Source organism: Giraffa tippelskirchi, chromosome 6, assembly GCF_054371585.1.
Source record: "Giraffa tippelskirchi isolate mGirTip1 chromosome 6, T2T-mGirTip1v1.2.pri, whole genome shotgun sequence".
NCBI lineage: Eukaryota > Metazoa > Chordata > Mammalia > Artiodactyla > Giraffidae > Giraffa > Giraffa tippelskirchi.
The window spans coordinates 160,327,598-160,345,215 of NC_137280.1; the positions used below are offsets into that span (position 1 = coordinate 160,327,598).

Consider the following 17,618-nt stretch of genomic DNA (forward strand, 5'->3'; position numbering starts at 1 on the left):
TACGTTGACACCAAAAGTATTATGGAACATAATACATGAGGATAAATGAATCTATATGCACAATACTTTTTCCCTCCAAACTGAAAGACTCATGAAAAAGGAATTATGCCTATATTGAGTCATCATTTTGTACTGAAACATCAAATGTCAAACTCGTAAGAAAAAATGTACTATTATATTAAAATCTGTATGTCAATTTTTGTTTCTGAAACCAACAGTGTAAAGAAAAAAGATTTAAGAAAGATACTCTTGAGAGTTAACAGACATTTGGAATCAAAATAAAATCAAATGTACCAAATTTTAATACACTAAAAATTAAACATTTTATTAAAGAAAGTCTGAAAAACATGTGCACAAAAACAAAAGTGACTACGAATGCTAAATAAAAAACCTTCAAAAACTGTGTACCACTTGAGTCAATGTTTTAAACTTTATATATAAAGTTTATATACTATACTATACACTATAAAATACAAAGCTAAGCTATGAGAATACTAACAATACTATTCATATAAAGAAACTTAACAGTAGTAAAATATGAATACATAAGATGCTTATTTTTGGTCCTTTCAGAAAAACAAACTAAGATTTTTTTTTTTTTTTAACACGGCTCCAGGCACAAAAATAGAATGAATATAAGATGACAACTGCAACATTCTTAGTGTTTATCCTTGTAATTCTTTAAATGTCACCAGTCATAATAGCAATGAATTCCTCTTGATTTACTGTGATAAGAAAGAAAATGTAAGTCAGAAATACAAATGTTTTTCAGAAAACACTTTTACTATTTTACACTAAGTATTTTTAAATTTTATATTATACAAAATTCTTAATAAATCAAGACATAGTCTTTTGTTTTTACTTCTCTGTAGCAAACTGAATACATTAAATTGAACTTCATGAATACAAAAATATAAAAAATATAATAAACATAGCTATAATATTAACTAGGGAAAGGACATAATAGTATGCAAGTTACAAAAAATCCATCATAATCATAATATTTATACACACAATAAAATAGTTTTAAAAGCTTGATATTTTAAATTTCTTAGATGGTTAAGCTCTCTTGATAATCTTTATTCCACTAGTTCATTTAACAAACACTTTCTGAATAAATAAGCTTAAATATATCATACATGTAAATCAGAATTATGAAGGATGAAAACAGAATTAGAAAAAATGTCAACTTGTTTTTGGAACTTTTATAGAAATAAAAGCCTCTGTTTAAAAAAAAAACACAAAACTGAAACATAGTTAAAGAAAAAACAATGCAAAAAAAAATCTATAAGGAATTAAGAAGAATGAGTTGCTCAGAATCTGAGAAAGAACAACCAATTCATGCATTCTATATTAAACATCTACAACATAGTACGACAGACAGTAGAACAGAATACAAAACCTATAATACAAAACTCAAAATACTTCCAATGATTTTGTAAACTGCAGTACTGATCTTTAACCTTTGCAGTTAAATGAATACACTTCAGTATCTTATGACAGCTATGACCCCTTTCCCTCTCTAGTTATAAAACATAATCAAAATATATTAAAATTTTGAACAATTTCATTGATATGCACCTTCACCTAAGAACCCCTGATTTAGAAAAATCTAGAATGAGGTATCTAGACCAAAACAGCAAACACGAGTATATTTTTAAGGAAAACACATAAAGAAAGTGGCCTTAGAATGATTTGACTAACATCATTTTAACAGCATAGGGAAAGGGAAAGGGAAAGGGAAGTCGCTCAGTCGTGTCCGACTCTTTGCGACCCCGTGGACTGTAGCCTACCAGGCTCCTCCGTCCATGAGATTCTCTAGGCAAGAATACTGGAATGGTTTGCCATTTCCTTCTCCAGGGGATCTTCCCTGACCCAGGGTTCGAACCCAGGTCTTCCGCATTGGAGGCAGACGCTTTAACCTCTGAGCCACCAGGGAAGTCCAGAGTCATAATTAAAATATTCAAAATCTGAAAACTACTATGTTTTCTTACTGAAAAATCTAAAACTTTTTCTCTCAGTTTGTAAAATCTCAATACTCAAATTTCAAATCAAGCATCATATAGTTCTAAAACAAAACACTGGAGCATTTCAAAAGTATTTTAAACTATTCCATAATTTCATATCTAAAAACAAAATGTTGAAGTCCAAAAAAGTGAACTTAAAAGCTGGCTCAGACAGTAAAGAATCCGTCTGCAATGCAGGAGACCTGGGTTCAATCCCTGAGTTGGGAAGATCCCCTGGAAAAGGGCATGGCAACCCACTCAAGTATTCTTGCCTGTTGAATTCCATGGACAGATGAACCTGGCAGGCTACAGTCCATGGGGTCACCAAGAATCGGACACAACTGAGCGACTTCACTTCACTTCACACACTGAGCGACTTCATTTCACTTCACTTTGTTATCAGTGAGACTTCCAGACAATTAGGAGGATCGGTGATGCCTTCATACATTTGGTTTTATAACCTTCTCTATCAATCCTATCTTATATCAAGTTCTTTCATTTAATAATTCTAACACAATGCCTACCTTAAAATAAGCATTTGATAAAATATATATTGAATCAAACAAATATGCCACTTCATTTTTTTGTACACTACCTTTCCAAACAAAATTTTCATCAATCATTTCATAGGGTAAAGCTTATTACATGCTATTAAAATTTTAAAATTTCAGGGAAATTAAGCAGATTAATTACCTTAGAGACTATCTGGCTTCAGAGGGGAAATAACAAATTTTAACACCTGAAGTGTCAGTTGAATATTTTACTAACACATTGTTTCCTATAATAATATGTAACTTTAAAAACTCTATAAACATAGAAAACTAATTAATATTTTACTTTATAGCATAAGAGGCAATACAGTATTATGGTTAAAAGCATATTCTTTGTCATTATGGAGACTTGAGTTTAAATCTGACTCTGCTGTGTTGTAATAACCTTGAACAGGTTATTAAACTCTCAGAGCTTTAGTTTCCCCATCTATATATTCATCTATTCTAAACATAAATAGGTAAAACAATGTATTTACTTCATAAAATCTATTATGAAAATTAAGTGACATAATCCACAAGGCAACATTATAAGCACAGAATATAAAATATATTAAGTACTAAATAAATGTTAAAGGGAATCCCTCCTGGCTCAGATGGTAAAGAGTCTGCCTGCAACGTGGGAGACCCAGGTTTGATCCCTGGGTTGGGAAGATCCCCTGGAGAAGGAAATGGCAACCCACTCCAGTATTGTTGCCTGGAAAAACCCCATTGACGGAGGAGCCTGGCGGGCTACAGTCCACGAAGTTGCAAAGAGTTGGACTTCACTTCACTTCAAATGTTGCAAAGAGCAACTTCACTTCACTTCAAATGTTAACATTCCTAACTATTTAGAAGATGGTCCACTTTGGGTTTTTTAATGTTGCTACCATTTTTCAAAAAGATTTAATGTTGCTACCATTTTTCAAAAAGATTTACTGTGTTTTAGTTTGTATATCTTGGGAGGGAGTCTTTCTATATCACTACCACAGCTTTATTTAGAGAAACAATCCTGTACCTAGTACAGGTAAAAGAAAGTGTTTATAACTCTGGTCTTTTGACACATAAGTAGCAGGAGTATGAAACAGACATACCAAGATTCTCTCTACCATCTCTCTACCACTGAAGAGAGTACTTTACATAAAGGAACTCATTTAAAGCTAACTTAAGAGTAATAATCAACAGCTAGGGAAGACACAAACATTTTTTAACTATGAAGGCACCAGATTATAAATCCAAATATTAGAGTTAGAGCTTAAGAAGTCATTTAAATTTTCTCAAGTTTCAATCATCTCTGTTTTAAAATATAATTAATTATGTTGATTCTCTTCAAAGAGCTAGTACTAAAAATAGAAAAGTTGTATGCATGCATGCTAAGTCGCATCAGTAGTATCCAACTCTTCGCGACCCTATAGACTATTGCCCACCAGGCTCCTCTGACCATGGGATTCTCCAGGCAAGAACACTGAAGTGGGTTGCCATCCCCTCCTCCAGAGGATCTTCCTGACCCAAGGATCAAACCAAAGGTTCCTGCACTGCAGGCAGATTCTTTACCGCTGCTGCTACTGCTAAATCGCTTCAGTCGTGTCCGACTCTGTGCGACCCCATAGACGGCAGCCCACCAGGCTCCCCCATCCCTGGGATTCTCCAGGCAAGAGTACTGGAGTGGGTTGCCATTTCCTTCTCCAGTGCATGAAAGGGAAAAGTGAAAGTGAAGTTGCTCAGTCGTGTCCGACTCTTAGCGACCCCATGGACTGGAGCCTACCAGGCTCCTCCATCCATGGGATTTTCCAGGCAAGAGTACTACCCGGAAAGCCCCAGAAAAGTTGTATAATGCTCAATAATAGTCACATAAATATAATGGGAAAGCATAATAGTGTACAATTCTAACAATCTACAAACCTGAGTTGATAACCAGTTGCTACCGTCTTACCTCCTTATTGAAGCATGCCAGTATTTCCAAGGTTATATAAATATATGTATATACATATAAATATATATATTCATGTAAAAATGAATAGTTGGTACTATAGCAACATATATCTACTGTAACACACACTCCCGCTCACTACTTAAGTCAACAAACATCACAGTACTCATCACATTCAAGAAAACGCAGAATATAAACATGAAAAAGAAAAAAAAAGGAAAACAAGTTTACATTTAATGCTAGGCATGTTCAATTATCTTAATTTCATACTCATAATCGCCTTGAAAGGTATTAAAGTTGCATTTTTGCAAATAGGGAAACTGAGACTCAGAAAATGTTAAAAACCTGCATAAAATTACAGAGCTACTAAGTGGTCGAGATTCAATTCAAATCCAGGCCTGTATGATTCCAAAGCCTCAGGCTTTTTGCACTGTAGGATTCTACACTGCTCTTTAGTGGCTCACAATATAATTGGAAAGACACATATGTTAATAACTAACAGAAGGCAGTGTATAAAAGGTCAAAAAAGACTGTTTCTCTAAATGGGCCCTCAATGGAAATTTCATCATTTACAAATAGAGATCAATGAGGGAGGCTTTCAGGAGTTTAAGATGAACCTGAGATAATGACTAACATTTTAGCCGACAGAAATTGGCAATTAGATTAAAGAACAGCATGATAAAAGGCTTAGCATGAAAGGACAGGATGTAGTATATTCTGTCAAAGTATGTATACTATATAAGAGGTGAAGGTTAGAGTAAAAAGTGGAAGAATACAGTGGGAAATAAAACAAGATAGCTGTTGTAGGACAGATAAAAGGCTTTGGACTTTATTCCATAGGCGCTAAAGAATCCTAAGTGTCTGAATATGAAAATGACATCACCAAACTTTCATTTTAGGGAAAGAATATTAGAATAAATTAGGATGAAAACAGAGGCTTAGAGGCATAGAGGGCAATTAGGAGGCGACAAGAGACTCTAAGTCAGCGAGAGCAGGGAAAACATCAGCCTCTTACTGGGAAGCATCAGTCAGCACACAGAACTGTGTACCAGCAGGCATTCAAGGAAATAATGAACAAAGGTATGATATTACAAAATTCTGACAAAGAAATTAGGGCCTGAATTAGTACAGCAGCAGTAAATAAAGAAATAAAACTTCAAAATATTTGAAGGGTAGACTCCAACTTAGACGTGCAGGATGAAAGCATTGAAGGCTGAAATTTACTGAGTGGCTGAAATTTTCGAGATACTTCACCCTCAAAGAAAAATAAAGTACTTTCTTGAAGTGTGGAACCTCATATTATAACCTGTACAGTTGGTTTTAAAGGTCTGCTTCATTCCAAACCAAGTATGTGTAATACTTATGCAAAAAGCCCATTACAGGATGAACAACATTTACACTAAATAAAGGGATAGTTTGCAAAGGGTCTTGAAAATCATTTGATTTAAAAAAAATTACTTATGTGTACAAGTAGAAATATTTGGAATTTACGTTTTACTCAAAACTTACTTTCTCCATCACCATCTTTATCAAATTCTTCTATCATAGCCCGAAGTTCTTCATCACTCATGTTTTCACCCAATTCTCTGGCAACACGTCGCAAATTCCTCAAGCTTATTTTACCAGAATCATCATCATCAAATAGTTTAAATGCCTTCAGTATTTCTTCATGTGGATCTCTTTCCAATATCCAGTCTGTCACTATAGTTAAAAAGAGATGAAAAGTAAACCTTCACAGTCACGAAGGCATTCATTTGTGAAATCAACTAATTATTAGATGAGAATTAAAGCTGCGAAACTGTTAACAATTAGTTTGGCAATAAAAATGCCAAACCAAAGTACAAAATCCCTGAGATAAACCTAAAATCAGAAAAGCCAAATCCATATTTTAGAATTTAATCTTCATATTATCAACAATTTATCCTATTATATGGTTTCCCAGGTGGCTCAATGGTAAAGAATCTGCCTGACAAGCAGAAGACATGGGTTCGAAGCCTGGGCCAGGAAGATCCTCAGTGAAGGAAATGGCAACCCACTCCAGTATTCTTGCCTGGGAAATCCTGTAGACAAAGGAGCCTGGCGCATTAAAGTCCAGAGGGTCGCAGAAGAATCAGACACAACTTGCGACTAAACAACAATATCCTATTCTAAGAGTAAGCATAATTATGTTACAGAGAAGCAAATTTTTGAAAACTATATTTATACCATATTTATTTAAAGTCTACTATTAAGAACTGTACTAGGGTCCACTGACATCAAGCACACCTAGTTGCAGAGATGACATACCAACAAAACAATCAAAACCAACTATAAATTGTTTGCTGGCTAAACTTAATAGTAATACTGATTGCTCTCCAAATTTAACACAACTTAAAAACAAACAAATTTTCCTAACAAATTTACAAAATTAACTGCCACCAGTGATAAAGACACAATCTCAGACAGTATATGAAAATTCCACTGGTATCTTCATAACTTAAAAGAACCCCTTGGTTTCTCAAAAGAAGTAACCAACAAGTAACTTCTTGTTACTAAAACGATAGAATCTGATTGTAGTAAGAATAAAAAAGTCTGGAAGGAGATCTCTCTAAAATCAAATCCATTCTGTTCAGCAAGATAATAACTATCAGACAGCTAAATTAAAATTAAATGTGAGTAATTTCAGGCCTCAATAGTAACAATTATTTAATACACTAAATTTAATAATAAGTAATAAGAGTAAGCTTAATATTTCCTAAAACCACAGTCTTTAATCAATAGCCACAATAACAAAACTTTTTAAATCTGTGGTATAAAATTTTTTAAGTTACTAGATAAAATTCTGAAAATATCAAAGTAAATATCTTTGAAGTAATTCTACATGTTAATCTAACACTACAACAAGAGGTATTTATGACTTTCACTGTGCCATTAAAAATAACTTTATCCTGTTGAGGTTTACAGAATCACTAAAAATTTGCAAAGGCTTATAGATGGAAAACACTGGAATATTTAATGAACCCAAAAGAAAAATATAATTCAAGTCCCCACAAACTGTTGCTGTGCTGCTATCTGCATCATATCTGGTTGAATGAGCTTTAGAATAAGCACTTATTCAAGCTAATGTTAAATCATCTACACATATATTCAATCTTTGTTTTTTGAGTTTTTCCTCTATAATAATTTTCTTTTATCCATTAATTTTATACAAAAGTCTTCCAAGTAACTAATTGAAGTATATTACTATAAGTATGCAAATCATCAAAGCTCATAAATATTCAGTTAAAAAGGAGTTGGCATATATACAGCCATAACACCAAAATAAAATACCACACTTAACTTTATGGCTCATACTCAACTTATTTTGAATTTAGTCCCAACAAAAAAGCAGGACAAGGAAAAAAAAAGGTGTTAAGAAATTTTCTTCACCAATTAAATAATTTACATGACAGGTGAACCAAAAAAGCAGCTTGCTGAAAATATTAATGTACTTAAAGAACCAACAGGGTGATCTGGGGAACAGATGGGGTTCCAAGATGTATAAATTCCTATCCCAATGGTGCTTTCTGTTAGATACTTCAGACTTGTGTGTCTATATAATCTTTTATCAATACTTTGCCTTAGAATGCAACTTTTCTTTGGAAGTATAAATACCCATCATTCTAGACAGCTAAAACATTTTAACTTTATGATGACTCTCCTCCGTGCCTTCATGTTCTATTCTTGTTCTACAAAGTAGAATTATATATTTTTCCAATGAAAATAAATCAACAGAAAGGCAGTAAAGGTGGGTTCAATGTATTTCACAAATTTCTCTTCATGTAACTCAGAAACCTGTATGCAGATCAGGAAGCAACAGTTAGAACTGGACATGGAACAACAGACTGGTTCCAAATAGGAAAAGGAGTACGTCAAGGCTGTATATTGTCACCCTGCTTATTTAACTTATATGCAGAGTACATCATGAGAAATGCTGGGCTGGAAGAAGCACAAGCTGGAATCAAGATTGCCGGGAGAAATATCAATAACCTCAGATATGCAGAAGACACCACCCTTATGGCAGAAGGTGAAGAAGAACTAAAGAGCCTCTTGATGCAAGTGAAAGAGGAGAGTGAAAAAGTTGGCTTAAAGCTCAACATTCAGAAAACTAAGATCATGGCATCCGTTCCCATCACTTCATGGCAAATAGATGGGGAAACAGTGGAAACAGTGGCTGACTTTATTTTTACGGGCTCCAAATTCACTGCAGATGGTGACTGCAGCCATGAAATTAAAAGACACTTATTCCTTGAAGGAAAGTTACGACCAACCTAGACAGCATATTAAAAAGCAGAGACATCACTTAGTCAACAAAGATCTGTCTAGTCAAGGCTATGGTTTTTCCAGTGGTCATGTATGGATGTGAGAGTTGGACGGTGAAGAAAGCTGAGCGCCAAAGAATTGATGCTTTTGAAGTGTGGTGTTGGAGAAGACACTTGAGAGTCCCTTGGACTGCAAGGAGATCCAACCGGTCCATCCCAAAGGAGATCAGTCCTAAGTGTTCACTGGAAGGACTGATGTTGAAGCTGAAACTCCGATACTTTGGCCACCTGATGCAAAGAGCTGACTCATTGGAAAAGACCCTGATGCTGGGGAAGACTGAAGGCAGGAGGAGAAGGGGACAACATAGGATGAGATAGTTGGATGGCATCACCAACCTGCCTGCCAATGCAGGAGACGCAAGAGATGCCAGTTCAATCCCTGGGTTGGGAAGATCCCCTGAAGAAGGAAATGGCACTCCACTCCAGTATTCCTACCAAGAGACACCCTTGGACAGAGAAGTCTAGCAGGCTACAGTACATGGGGTCACAAAGAGTAAGACACGACTGAGCGTCAGCATACACAGGAAAAGGTAATGAGAAAAATATAAATACATGGAGTAGAATACTTTTTATGCTTCAACAATATACATATATGATATTTCGAGCCATTAAAACAAAGACTAATTTTTCAAGTAATAACAAACACTTAATTGGCTCAGCTGGTAAAGAATCTGCCTGCAATGTGGGAGACCTGGGTTCGATCCCTCGGTTGGGAAGATCCCCCGGAGAAGGAAAAGGCTACCTCCTCCAGTATTCTGGCCTGGAGAATTCCATGGACTGTCTAGTCCATGGGGTCGCAAAGAGTCAGACACAACTGAGCGACTTTCACTTTCAACTGAACTTAACTATATACTAAGGCCCTTTTGTTAAACACTTCACATATTTTTAACTTATTTATTCCTAAGAACCCTATGAGATAGTACAACCATTCCCATTTTACAGCTGAAAATGAGGCAGAGAAGTAAAATGACCAAGTTACACAGCTAGTAGGTGGCAAAACCAGGATCTAAACCCAGGCAATCTGATTCCAAAATGTCCATGCTAAACCACTGCACTGGACAATTTACTTGAATTATAGCTCTTTCCTAGTAGTATCATTCCTACTGTATCCTGAACTTTGTTCCTATAAACAATCTAAGTTGAAACTTTTACTAAAATCATAAACCCCAAAAGCTTCAATACTGGGAAAATAAAGATGGCACTCTTCCTCTTCTCAAGTAAATTCTACAAATTAGAGAAAGAAAAGAATATGCTCTCCAAAGGGATAAGCTGCCTCTCCAAATAATCATCCATTAGTTCATAAGTTGGAGATCTTCTCTGTGGTGCTTTTTTTGTCTTCTAGATTTTTTCCTTTAATTTCCCTCTTCCTTGCTTTGGATTCGAATTTTCAGATTTGAAAAAAATTACTAATGATACAAATCTATTTTTTCCACATGTACTAATGGCTAGTCCTTTTTTCTCACATTACTTCTTGTTGAATACCTAAAGGTTTTTTTGTGTATGTCTGTGTGTAGCTGAATTTTCCTAGATTCTTAGAATATCAAAAACTAACTAAATAATATGCTTAGGGGATTTCCCTGGTGGTCCCATGGTTAAGAATCTTCCTTGCAATGCTGGGGACCTGGGTTTGATCAGGGAACTAAGATCCCATAGGCCGCAGAGCATAAAGCCCACACACTGCAACTACTAAGCCCAACTGACACAACAGGAGTGTCTGCACTATAATGAAAAAGCCAATATGCCACAACTAAGATCCAACACAACCAAATAAATAAATTAAATATTTTTTAAAATGAACAAAGGATTTGAATAGACATTAAAAAAAGTAATATTCTTAGATTATGACCCAGCTAGTTGTTCTAAAATGCTTTCTTCTGCTCCCAGTCTGGCAACTGCCGCCCTTACTACAATCTTCTCCCCACCAGTAACTTTAAAGAGATGACTTTATTCACTGAGCTCAAGGTCATCTATAGTATGCAGCCCCTCATATGCTTTGTCAATCTGAAGGCATGTATTTCATATATGGCTAAAGATACCATATCTTTAGATGTGGTAGATTGGTAGATACTGCTACCAATTTCCTCTTCCACTTTGCCAACGACAATAACATACTCGGATGGTCTTGGGAAATATTTTACAAACAAAAATACACCAAATCTTATCTTTTCCTCTAAGAAAATAATTTCTCAACCACTCTTAGTTTTATCACATAATATTGGTACACATTACGTAGAAAGACATCTTCCCATAACAAGCAACACAACAGTTGCTTGGTTCAAATCTTCAGAACAAAACAAAAGACAAAATGATAAATCTCATTTACAGTGAAGCTACAAATCTTTTCTTTGAAAATTAGCAAAAGAAAGAGCACCCAAAAAAGAGACCAAAAATAAGATATACATTATACAGCAATGTTCAATGACAAAATTCCATAACCCAGAGAATTTTTAAAAAACTGATAGTATCCAGATAATTTCCTAACAACTGCTGATTACAAAGACTTTTGTAAAACAGTCTTTACAAAATTGTAAAAATACACACCAACTTCATTGAAATCCTCAAAGGTTATTTTCCCAGTGGCTTCTCTGTCATAATCTTTAAGAATCTTCAGTACATCAGCTTTTTTTACGTCAAACCCCAAGGCTCTCATTGCCACCTTTTGGATTAAAAGGGAAAAGCAAATTATAAAAAATTCTTTACAAAATAAGTGAATTCTAATTCTTAAGTTCTTAAAACTTAAAAGATGATAACATCAATAAAGCATATTCTTTCGCATGTTTTGTCTCTAAAATAACTGTGATAGTTTTTCTTCATTACTAAAATTAAATGGCATTTCTTTTCACTTTTATGTATCCCTTTTTTAAAATGACAACCTAATCAATGAGTGTTTATAGAATATATTGTACAATGTACTGACTTTACTGCACAGATAATTTGAACAAGTTATTTTTTCTCAAAGGATTAATGACCAAATTTAAAAAAAGGCATAGCATAAATACTAAAAAGTTATACAACAGAAGAGATTAAAAAATTAAAGTAAGAATTAATCAACATGATTAGTTATCAAGTAAGTAATCAACTACTTACTAGTTATCAAGTAAGTGGTCAAGATCCCGAGCTTAGAGAAAGAAAATATCTAGTTAATAGCAACAAAGAAGGGATGTTATTATATAAAGAAGTCTTATTTGGAGAGATATGAGTTGGATGAAGTCGAGTAGAAGGGCATTTAGAAAAGAATAACTAGTACTAAAACACACAAAGAAATATACAATAGGCTTGAACACAGTAAACAGAGCACTTTACCTTACCTGAATGGGGAAAGATCAGGTGGAAAAATAGCAGTTAGCAAATGAGAAAAGTAGGTGGTAGTAAAAGTGTGGAAGGATTTCAATGCAAATGAAAAAAATCTGACCTCTATCTAGTGTACAATGAGGAGCCACTAAGGGTTTATGAGCAATGAATAACATGATGAAAGAATTTTAGAAAGACGAATCTAATAGTGTACAGGAAATAGAGAAACCACGCAGGAAGTTCCAGTTGTAAAAGAAGACTGCAAACCAAGATAGTAAGAATGGCCACAAATAGAAGAGATACTATAAAGGAAGTGAACTGAAGTGAAGTGAAAGTCGCTCGGTCATGTCCATCTCTTTGCGACCTCATGGACTATAGAGTTCATGGAATTCTCTAGGCCAGAATACTGGAGTGAGTAGCCTTTCCCTTCTCCAGGGGATCTTTTCAACCCAGGGATCAAATCCAGGTCTCCCACATTGCAGGTGGATTCTTTACCAGCTGAGCCACAAGGGAAGCCCATTATCAAGGAAGAACTGATCAAAGCTGGGTAACTAAAACAGAGGGAATAGTAAGCTAAAGAGCCACAGGGATACTACCTTACTCATTGTGCTGAGTTTAAGATCCAAACTATCTTCAACACCGATTTCCCCTTGATTCTTTATTAAAAATTCTAAAACTTAAAACTGATATTTTTCCCCATTAGCACTGCATCAACATCAGACACCACTTATGTCATTTGAATAAGAGAAAATAGGTTGAGACTGTTACTGACATGTTTAAATTAAAAACAAATAACACTCCCTCAATCTGAGAATGAATGAGTCATAAAAAAAATAAAAAAACACACAATGGGAAGAGGAATATGGTTAGAACTGTTTAAATCCTACCGTTTCAAATATTTTAATTATGTGAATGAAAAATAAGCCCCTCTATAGGAATATATTTTTACATTTAAAATATTATTCATTTTACCATGTGAAAAGGAGTTTCTAAAAAGATACGAGTACTACTCAACTTTATTATAGCACTTAACAGTAAATGTTTAAAATGGTTTACATTTCCAAAATCAGTTTAATTAAAATATTTAGAAATACATTTTTAATCAGCAGACAAAAATGCAAAACATTTAATAGAAAAGATATATTTTAAGTGTATTACCTTTAATTCATGATAATCTATTGCTTCATCTTTGTCTGTGTCAAATAGTTCAAAAGCATCTTTAATTTCTTGCTTCTGTTCTTCAGAGAGTTCTCTTCTTTTTTTCCTCTTTGTTTTGTCTACTACAAGCTCATTTCTATAAAATGATAAGAAAAAAGTCTATTTAGTCCACTTTAATTCTATTGTCATATGCTTCTAAATGATAAAATTCCAAACAAGTAACAAAAAAATTAGCCAATGAATAATGTTTTAAATTTCTAAAAAGTAATTTGTAAAAACATAAAGAAATTTCCTTACGTGAGTCAAAGCCCTGCTCGTTCCATTGTCTAAGCTGCTTTAAATTTGTACCTTCCTAAAACTGAAAAGTTTTACAGTTTTAAAAGGTTATTAAAAGAAATGAGGACCTAGCTTTTCCTTCTTCTTAGCTTTGTATTTATTCCCACTAATATTACTGTGGAAGAAACAAGAACTGTGAATAAGAAACAGTTCTGTCAGAAACCCCAACAAAAAACAAAGCACCTATACTTATTCTCACCATTCTACAATACAGACCGTTCAAAAAAAAGAATTCAATTCACAATTGTTGATCTTTATATATTAGGTTTACTTTTATAGTGCTTAGAATTATCAAAATTACTGCAAAAAAATCTAATTCATCAATTAATTTACAAACTATTTTGGCACTGTTTAGACTGTTTAGTATTTTTAGACTACACATTTTAAACTGTTTGGCACTTTCTTTGTAATTTTTTCCATCGATATTAACAAATCAGCCAAAATAATGAACCTAAGCATACCACAAATATCAAACACCAAAAAAGTACTTAATATTTGTGGTATTTTATTTATATATAAGGTGAAGAGTCAATTGTCTTGTAAATCTCAGCATATACATCTAAACAGTTTCTCACAAACTCTGAAAAAACTTAGAATAAAAAAAGTAACTTACTCTAAAAACTAGAAATGTCTTCCGTAAGAGGTGCCAATATAAAAGTTCCAAACTTCCAAATGGGGCTACAACACTTGTACAAGTTTTGAAACAAGAATTCTATAAACTTTAAAAATGTAAAAACCAGTTGACATTTATTCTCTGAAATCTACTCTAAAAAGGAAAGAGATGGCTAGAAAATGACCAAATGAGGTTATGATAAAGCTCTTTCTTTCACAAGAGACCTGAATTCACACAAGCTTGGAAACTCCGGGGGTTATTCTCTTCCCAAGATTGTGACCGGACAAAGGTTGACAACCCACCGACAGAAGACCTCATTCAAGGATACCACGATTATCCCTCTTCAGAATTCGCTTCCTTAAGCGTAACTACATAAACACTTTAAAGGTAAAACTTCTGGCTGGGGTTGGGAGAGGGAGCGACAAACAGTGGGTTAGAGGTTGGAAATGAATGAAAGGTAAAATGAGAAAATTTAGGAAATCTAAGAGATTACCGACTAAAATCACTAAAAAGGGGCCTCTGATTATACCCTTTTGCAGGGCCCCAGGAGAAAGAGGAGAGGTTTTGCGTTATTTCCAAAATTTATGGGTAAACATGTTAGCAGGGGGCTCCCCAGGTGGCTCAGTGGGTAAAGAATATGCCTGCAATGCAGGAGACGCAGGTTTGGAAGATCCCCTGGAGGAAGGCAGGGCAACCCTCTCCAGTACTCTTGCCTGGAGAAATCCACAACCAGAGGAGCCTGGCGGGCTACAGCCCATAGGGTTGCAAAGAGTCTGACACGACTGAAACGACTGAGCACGCACGTTAGCAGGAGGTCGGCTGAGGTGGGAGCCGTGGACAAGGCACTGAACCAAGGGATGCTCCAAGGCCTGGTTTCCCGGTTTCTCGCATAAACACCGCGCATTGAAACCTCGCGATATTTCCCTGCCTCCTCAAGACTACCACAGCTCGGTTTTTTGGCGGTCTAAAGCCAGTGCCCTGACAGAAACGACCGCCTCAGCTAAAGTGCGGAGCTCACCAGGGACCCCAAGGGGAGGGGTCTGGGCCCAGGAAAGTTGACCAAGGATCCCGTCCCTCGTCCCAAACTGCATTCCCCTCCTCGCTTCGGCCCCCAGCTGCTTCCCTTTCACACACAACCGCCCTGGGGCCCGCTGCGAGGTGTGGAGTGCATTTGCCGCCTCCTCATTACCGACCTCAGAGCTAAACTCATTTTCTCTTCGGACTGAGACGTTCCTCTCGAGAACGATTTTAACCCCCTACCCAAAGCAGCAAGATTTCCATAAGCCGTTCGACAGACGCCAACGACCCTCACCGGTCTCAGAAACCTCCCACAAAGCGAGACACTTCTGAGCTGGATTGGTTGAAATCGCTAACGTCCTGCCCATTGAGGCGAAAGCGTCACTGGTCCTCTGCTCTCATTGGGCATATTTCACGTCAATCAAACAGATCTCCCTGCCGGCGTCCCCTGCTACGCCTCCCGCCCTTTAGATTGGCCTGTTGCTTTGCCCCCGCCTAATCCTTTGCGAAACTGAGTGTTCGCTGGACTCTGGTGGGAGGTGGCTGAGCTATGCCTCTGACGAGAAATCCTGTGGCGTGTAGCCCAGTGTCCGGAGACCCGGCGGAAATGGAAGGGATGCGGGAAGGGATGAGATAGGCCGCAGGCTGTCCTCCGGCTAGAAGGAGGGAGCGGCTTTCGAACGGCGTTTGAGAAACTTGACTCTACCGTATTGTACATTTTTGGATGGTTTGAGTACGTGGGGAGTTTGTTTAAAACGCGAATTTAAATAACACTCATTCTAATTTCTAGTAGGTGTGAATCTGCATTTTTTTTTCCACACAAACTTCAGATGATTCTGAAGCAGATACTGTGGATTATATTTTGATAATCACTGGGTTGGATTATTAGGCTATTTACGGTTGAAGCTGTACCTGAAAGGCCATTTGCTCCCCTGTTCCTCCTTTGAACGGGTTTGTTCGTTTTTGTCCTTTATTTTCGAGTGCTGTAAGCTGCTTATACTCATAATGTTATCTTCACTACTAAACGAAGTCTCTTAAAGCTCACCTGGACATTTAATATCTTAACCTGTTCATCTCTCCTACTAATCTTAAAAGGCTTATATCCTTCATTTAACCCTATTCCTAGTGCCTAAAACAATGTCTGATTCATTGTAAATGTCTGATGCCTCTGCTCAGTAAATATTTGTTGCATTGAATGGAATCTTGCTGTGAAAAATCACAAAGTACTGAGCTAAACTGCAAATCTCAAAAAGGAATGAAATAGCCACAGAGTAGGTGTCCAGTAACTGAAGAGAGAAGGTATGAATATATAAAACTGTGGTATAAATATAAAGATATACATGTATACATTTAGAAAAGGGAGAGAACACAGACGGTGTAAGAAAGACTTCTTGAAGGAGATGCCATGTATGTTAAGCCTAGAAGGATGAGCTAAATTTGGGTAAGTAAAGATGGTAAAAAAAAAACATCTACTTCTGCTTTATAGACTATGCCAAAGCCTTTGACTGCATGGATCACAACAAACTGGAAAATTCTGAAAGAGATGGGAATACCAGACCACCTCACCTGCCTTCTGAGAAATCTGTATGCAGGTCAAGAAGCAACAGTTAGAACTGGACGTGGAACAACAGACTGGTTCCATATCAGGAAAGGAGTACGTCAAGGCTGTATATTGTCACCTGACTTATTTAACTTATATGCAGAGTACATCATGAGAAACGCTGGGCTGGATGAAACACAAGCTGGAATCAAGGTTGCCGGTAGACATATCAATAACCTTGGATACACAGATGACACCACCCTTATGGCAGAAAGTGAAGAAGAACTAAGAGCCTCTTGATGAAAGTGAAAGAGAAGAGTGAAAAAGTTGGCTTAAAACTCAGCATTCAGAAAACTAAGATCATGGCATCTGGTCCCATCACTTTGTGGCAAATAGATGGAGAAAAAATGGAAACAGTGACAGACTTTGTTTTTTGGGGCTCCAAAATCACTGCAGATGGTGACTGCAGCCATGAAATTAAAAGACACTTGCTCCTTGGAAGGAAAGTTATGACCAACCTAGAAAGCATATTAAGAAGCAGAGACATAACTTTGCCCACAAAGGTCCGTCTAGTCAAAGCTATGGTTTTTCCGGTAGTCATGTATGGATATGAGAGTTGGACTATAAAGAAAGCTGAGCGCCGAAGAATTGGTGCTTTTGAACTGTGGTGTTGGAGAAGACTCTTGAGAGTCCCTTGGACTGCAAGGAGATCCAACCAGTCCATCCTAAAGGAAATCAGTCCTGAATATTCATTGGAAGGACTGATGCTGAAGCTGAAACTCCAGTACTTTGGCCACCGAATGCAAGGACTGACTCACTTGAAAAGACTCTGATGCTGGGAAAGATTGAAGGCAGGAGGA

General features: G+C 36.2%; 1 protein-coding gene and 1 non-coding gene across 2 annotated transcripts; both read right to left on the minus strand.

The window, feature by feature from the left end:
- Positions 1-298: 298 nt before the first annotated feature.
- CETN3 (centrin 3) lies at positions 299-15,538 on the minus strand. The gene is made up of 5 exons (XM_081504937.1): positions 15,395-15,538; positions 13,253-13,388; positions 11,345-11,459; positions 5,973-6,164; positions 299-725 (listed from the first exon to the last, which is right to left on the minus strand). The coding sequence occupies exons 1-5, from the start codon at positions 15,409-15,411 to the stop codon at positions 682-684; spliced, it is 504 nt and encodes a 167-aa protein (XP_081361063.1). The 5' UTR covers positions 15,412-15,538; the 3' UTR covers positions 299-681.
- Positions 1,867-1,939, minus strand: TRNAW-CCA (transfer RNA tryptophan (anticodon CCA)). Its single transcript has one exon. It is a non-coding gene; the product is annotated as a tRNA-Trp (tRNA).
- Positions 15,539-17,618: the final 2,080 nt, after the last annotated feature.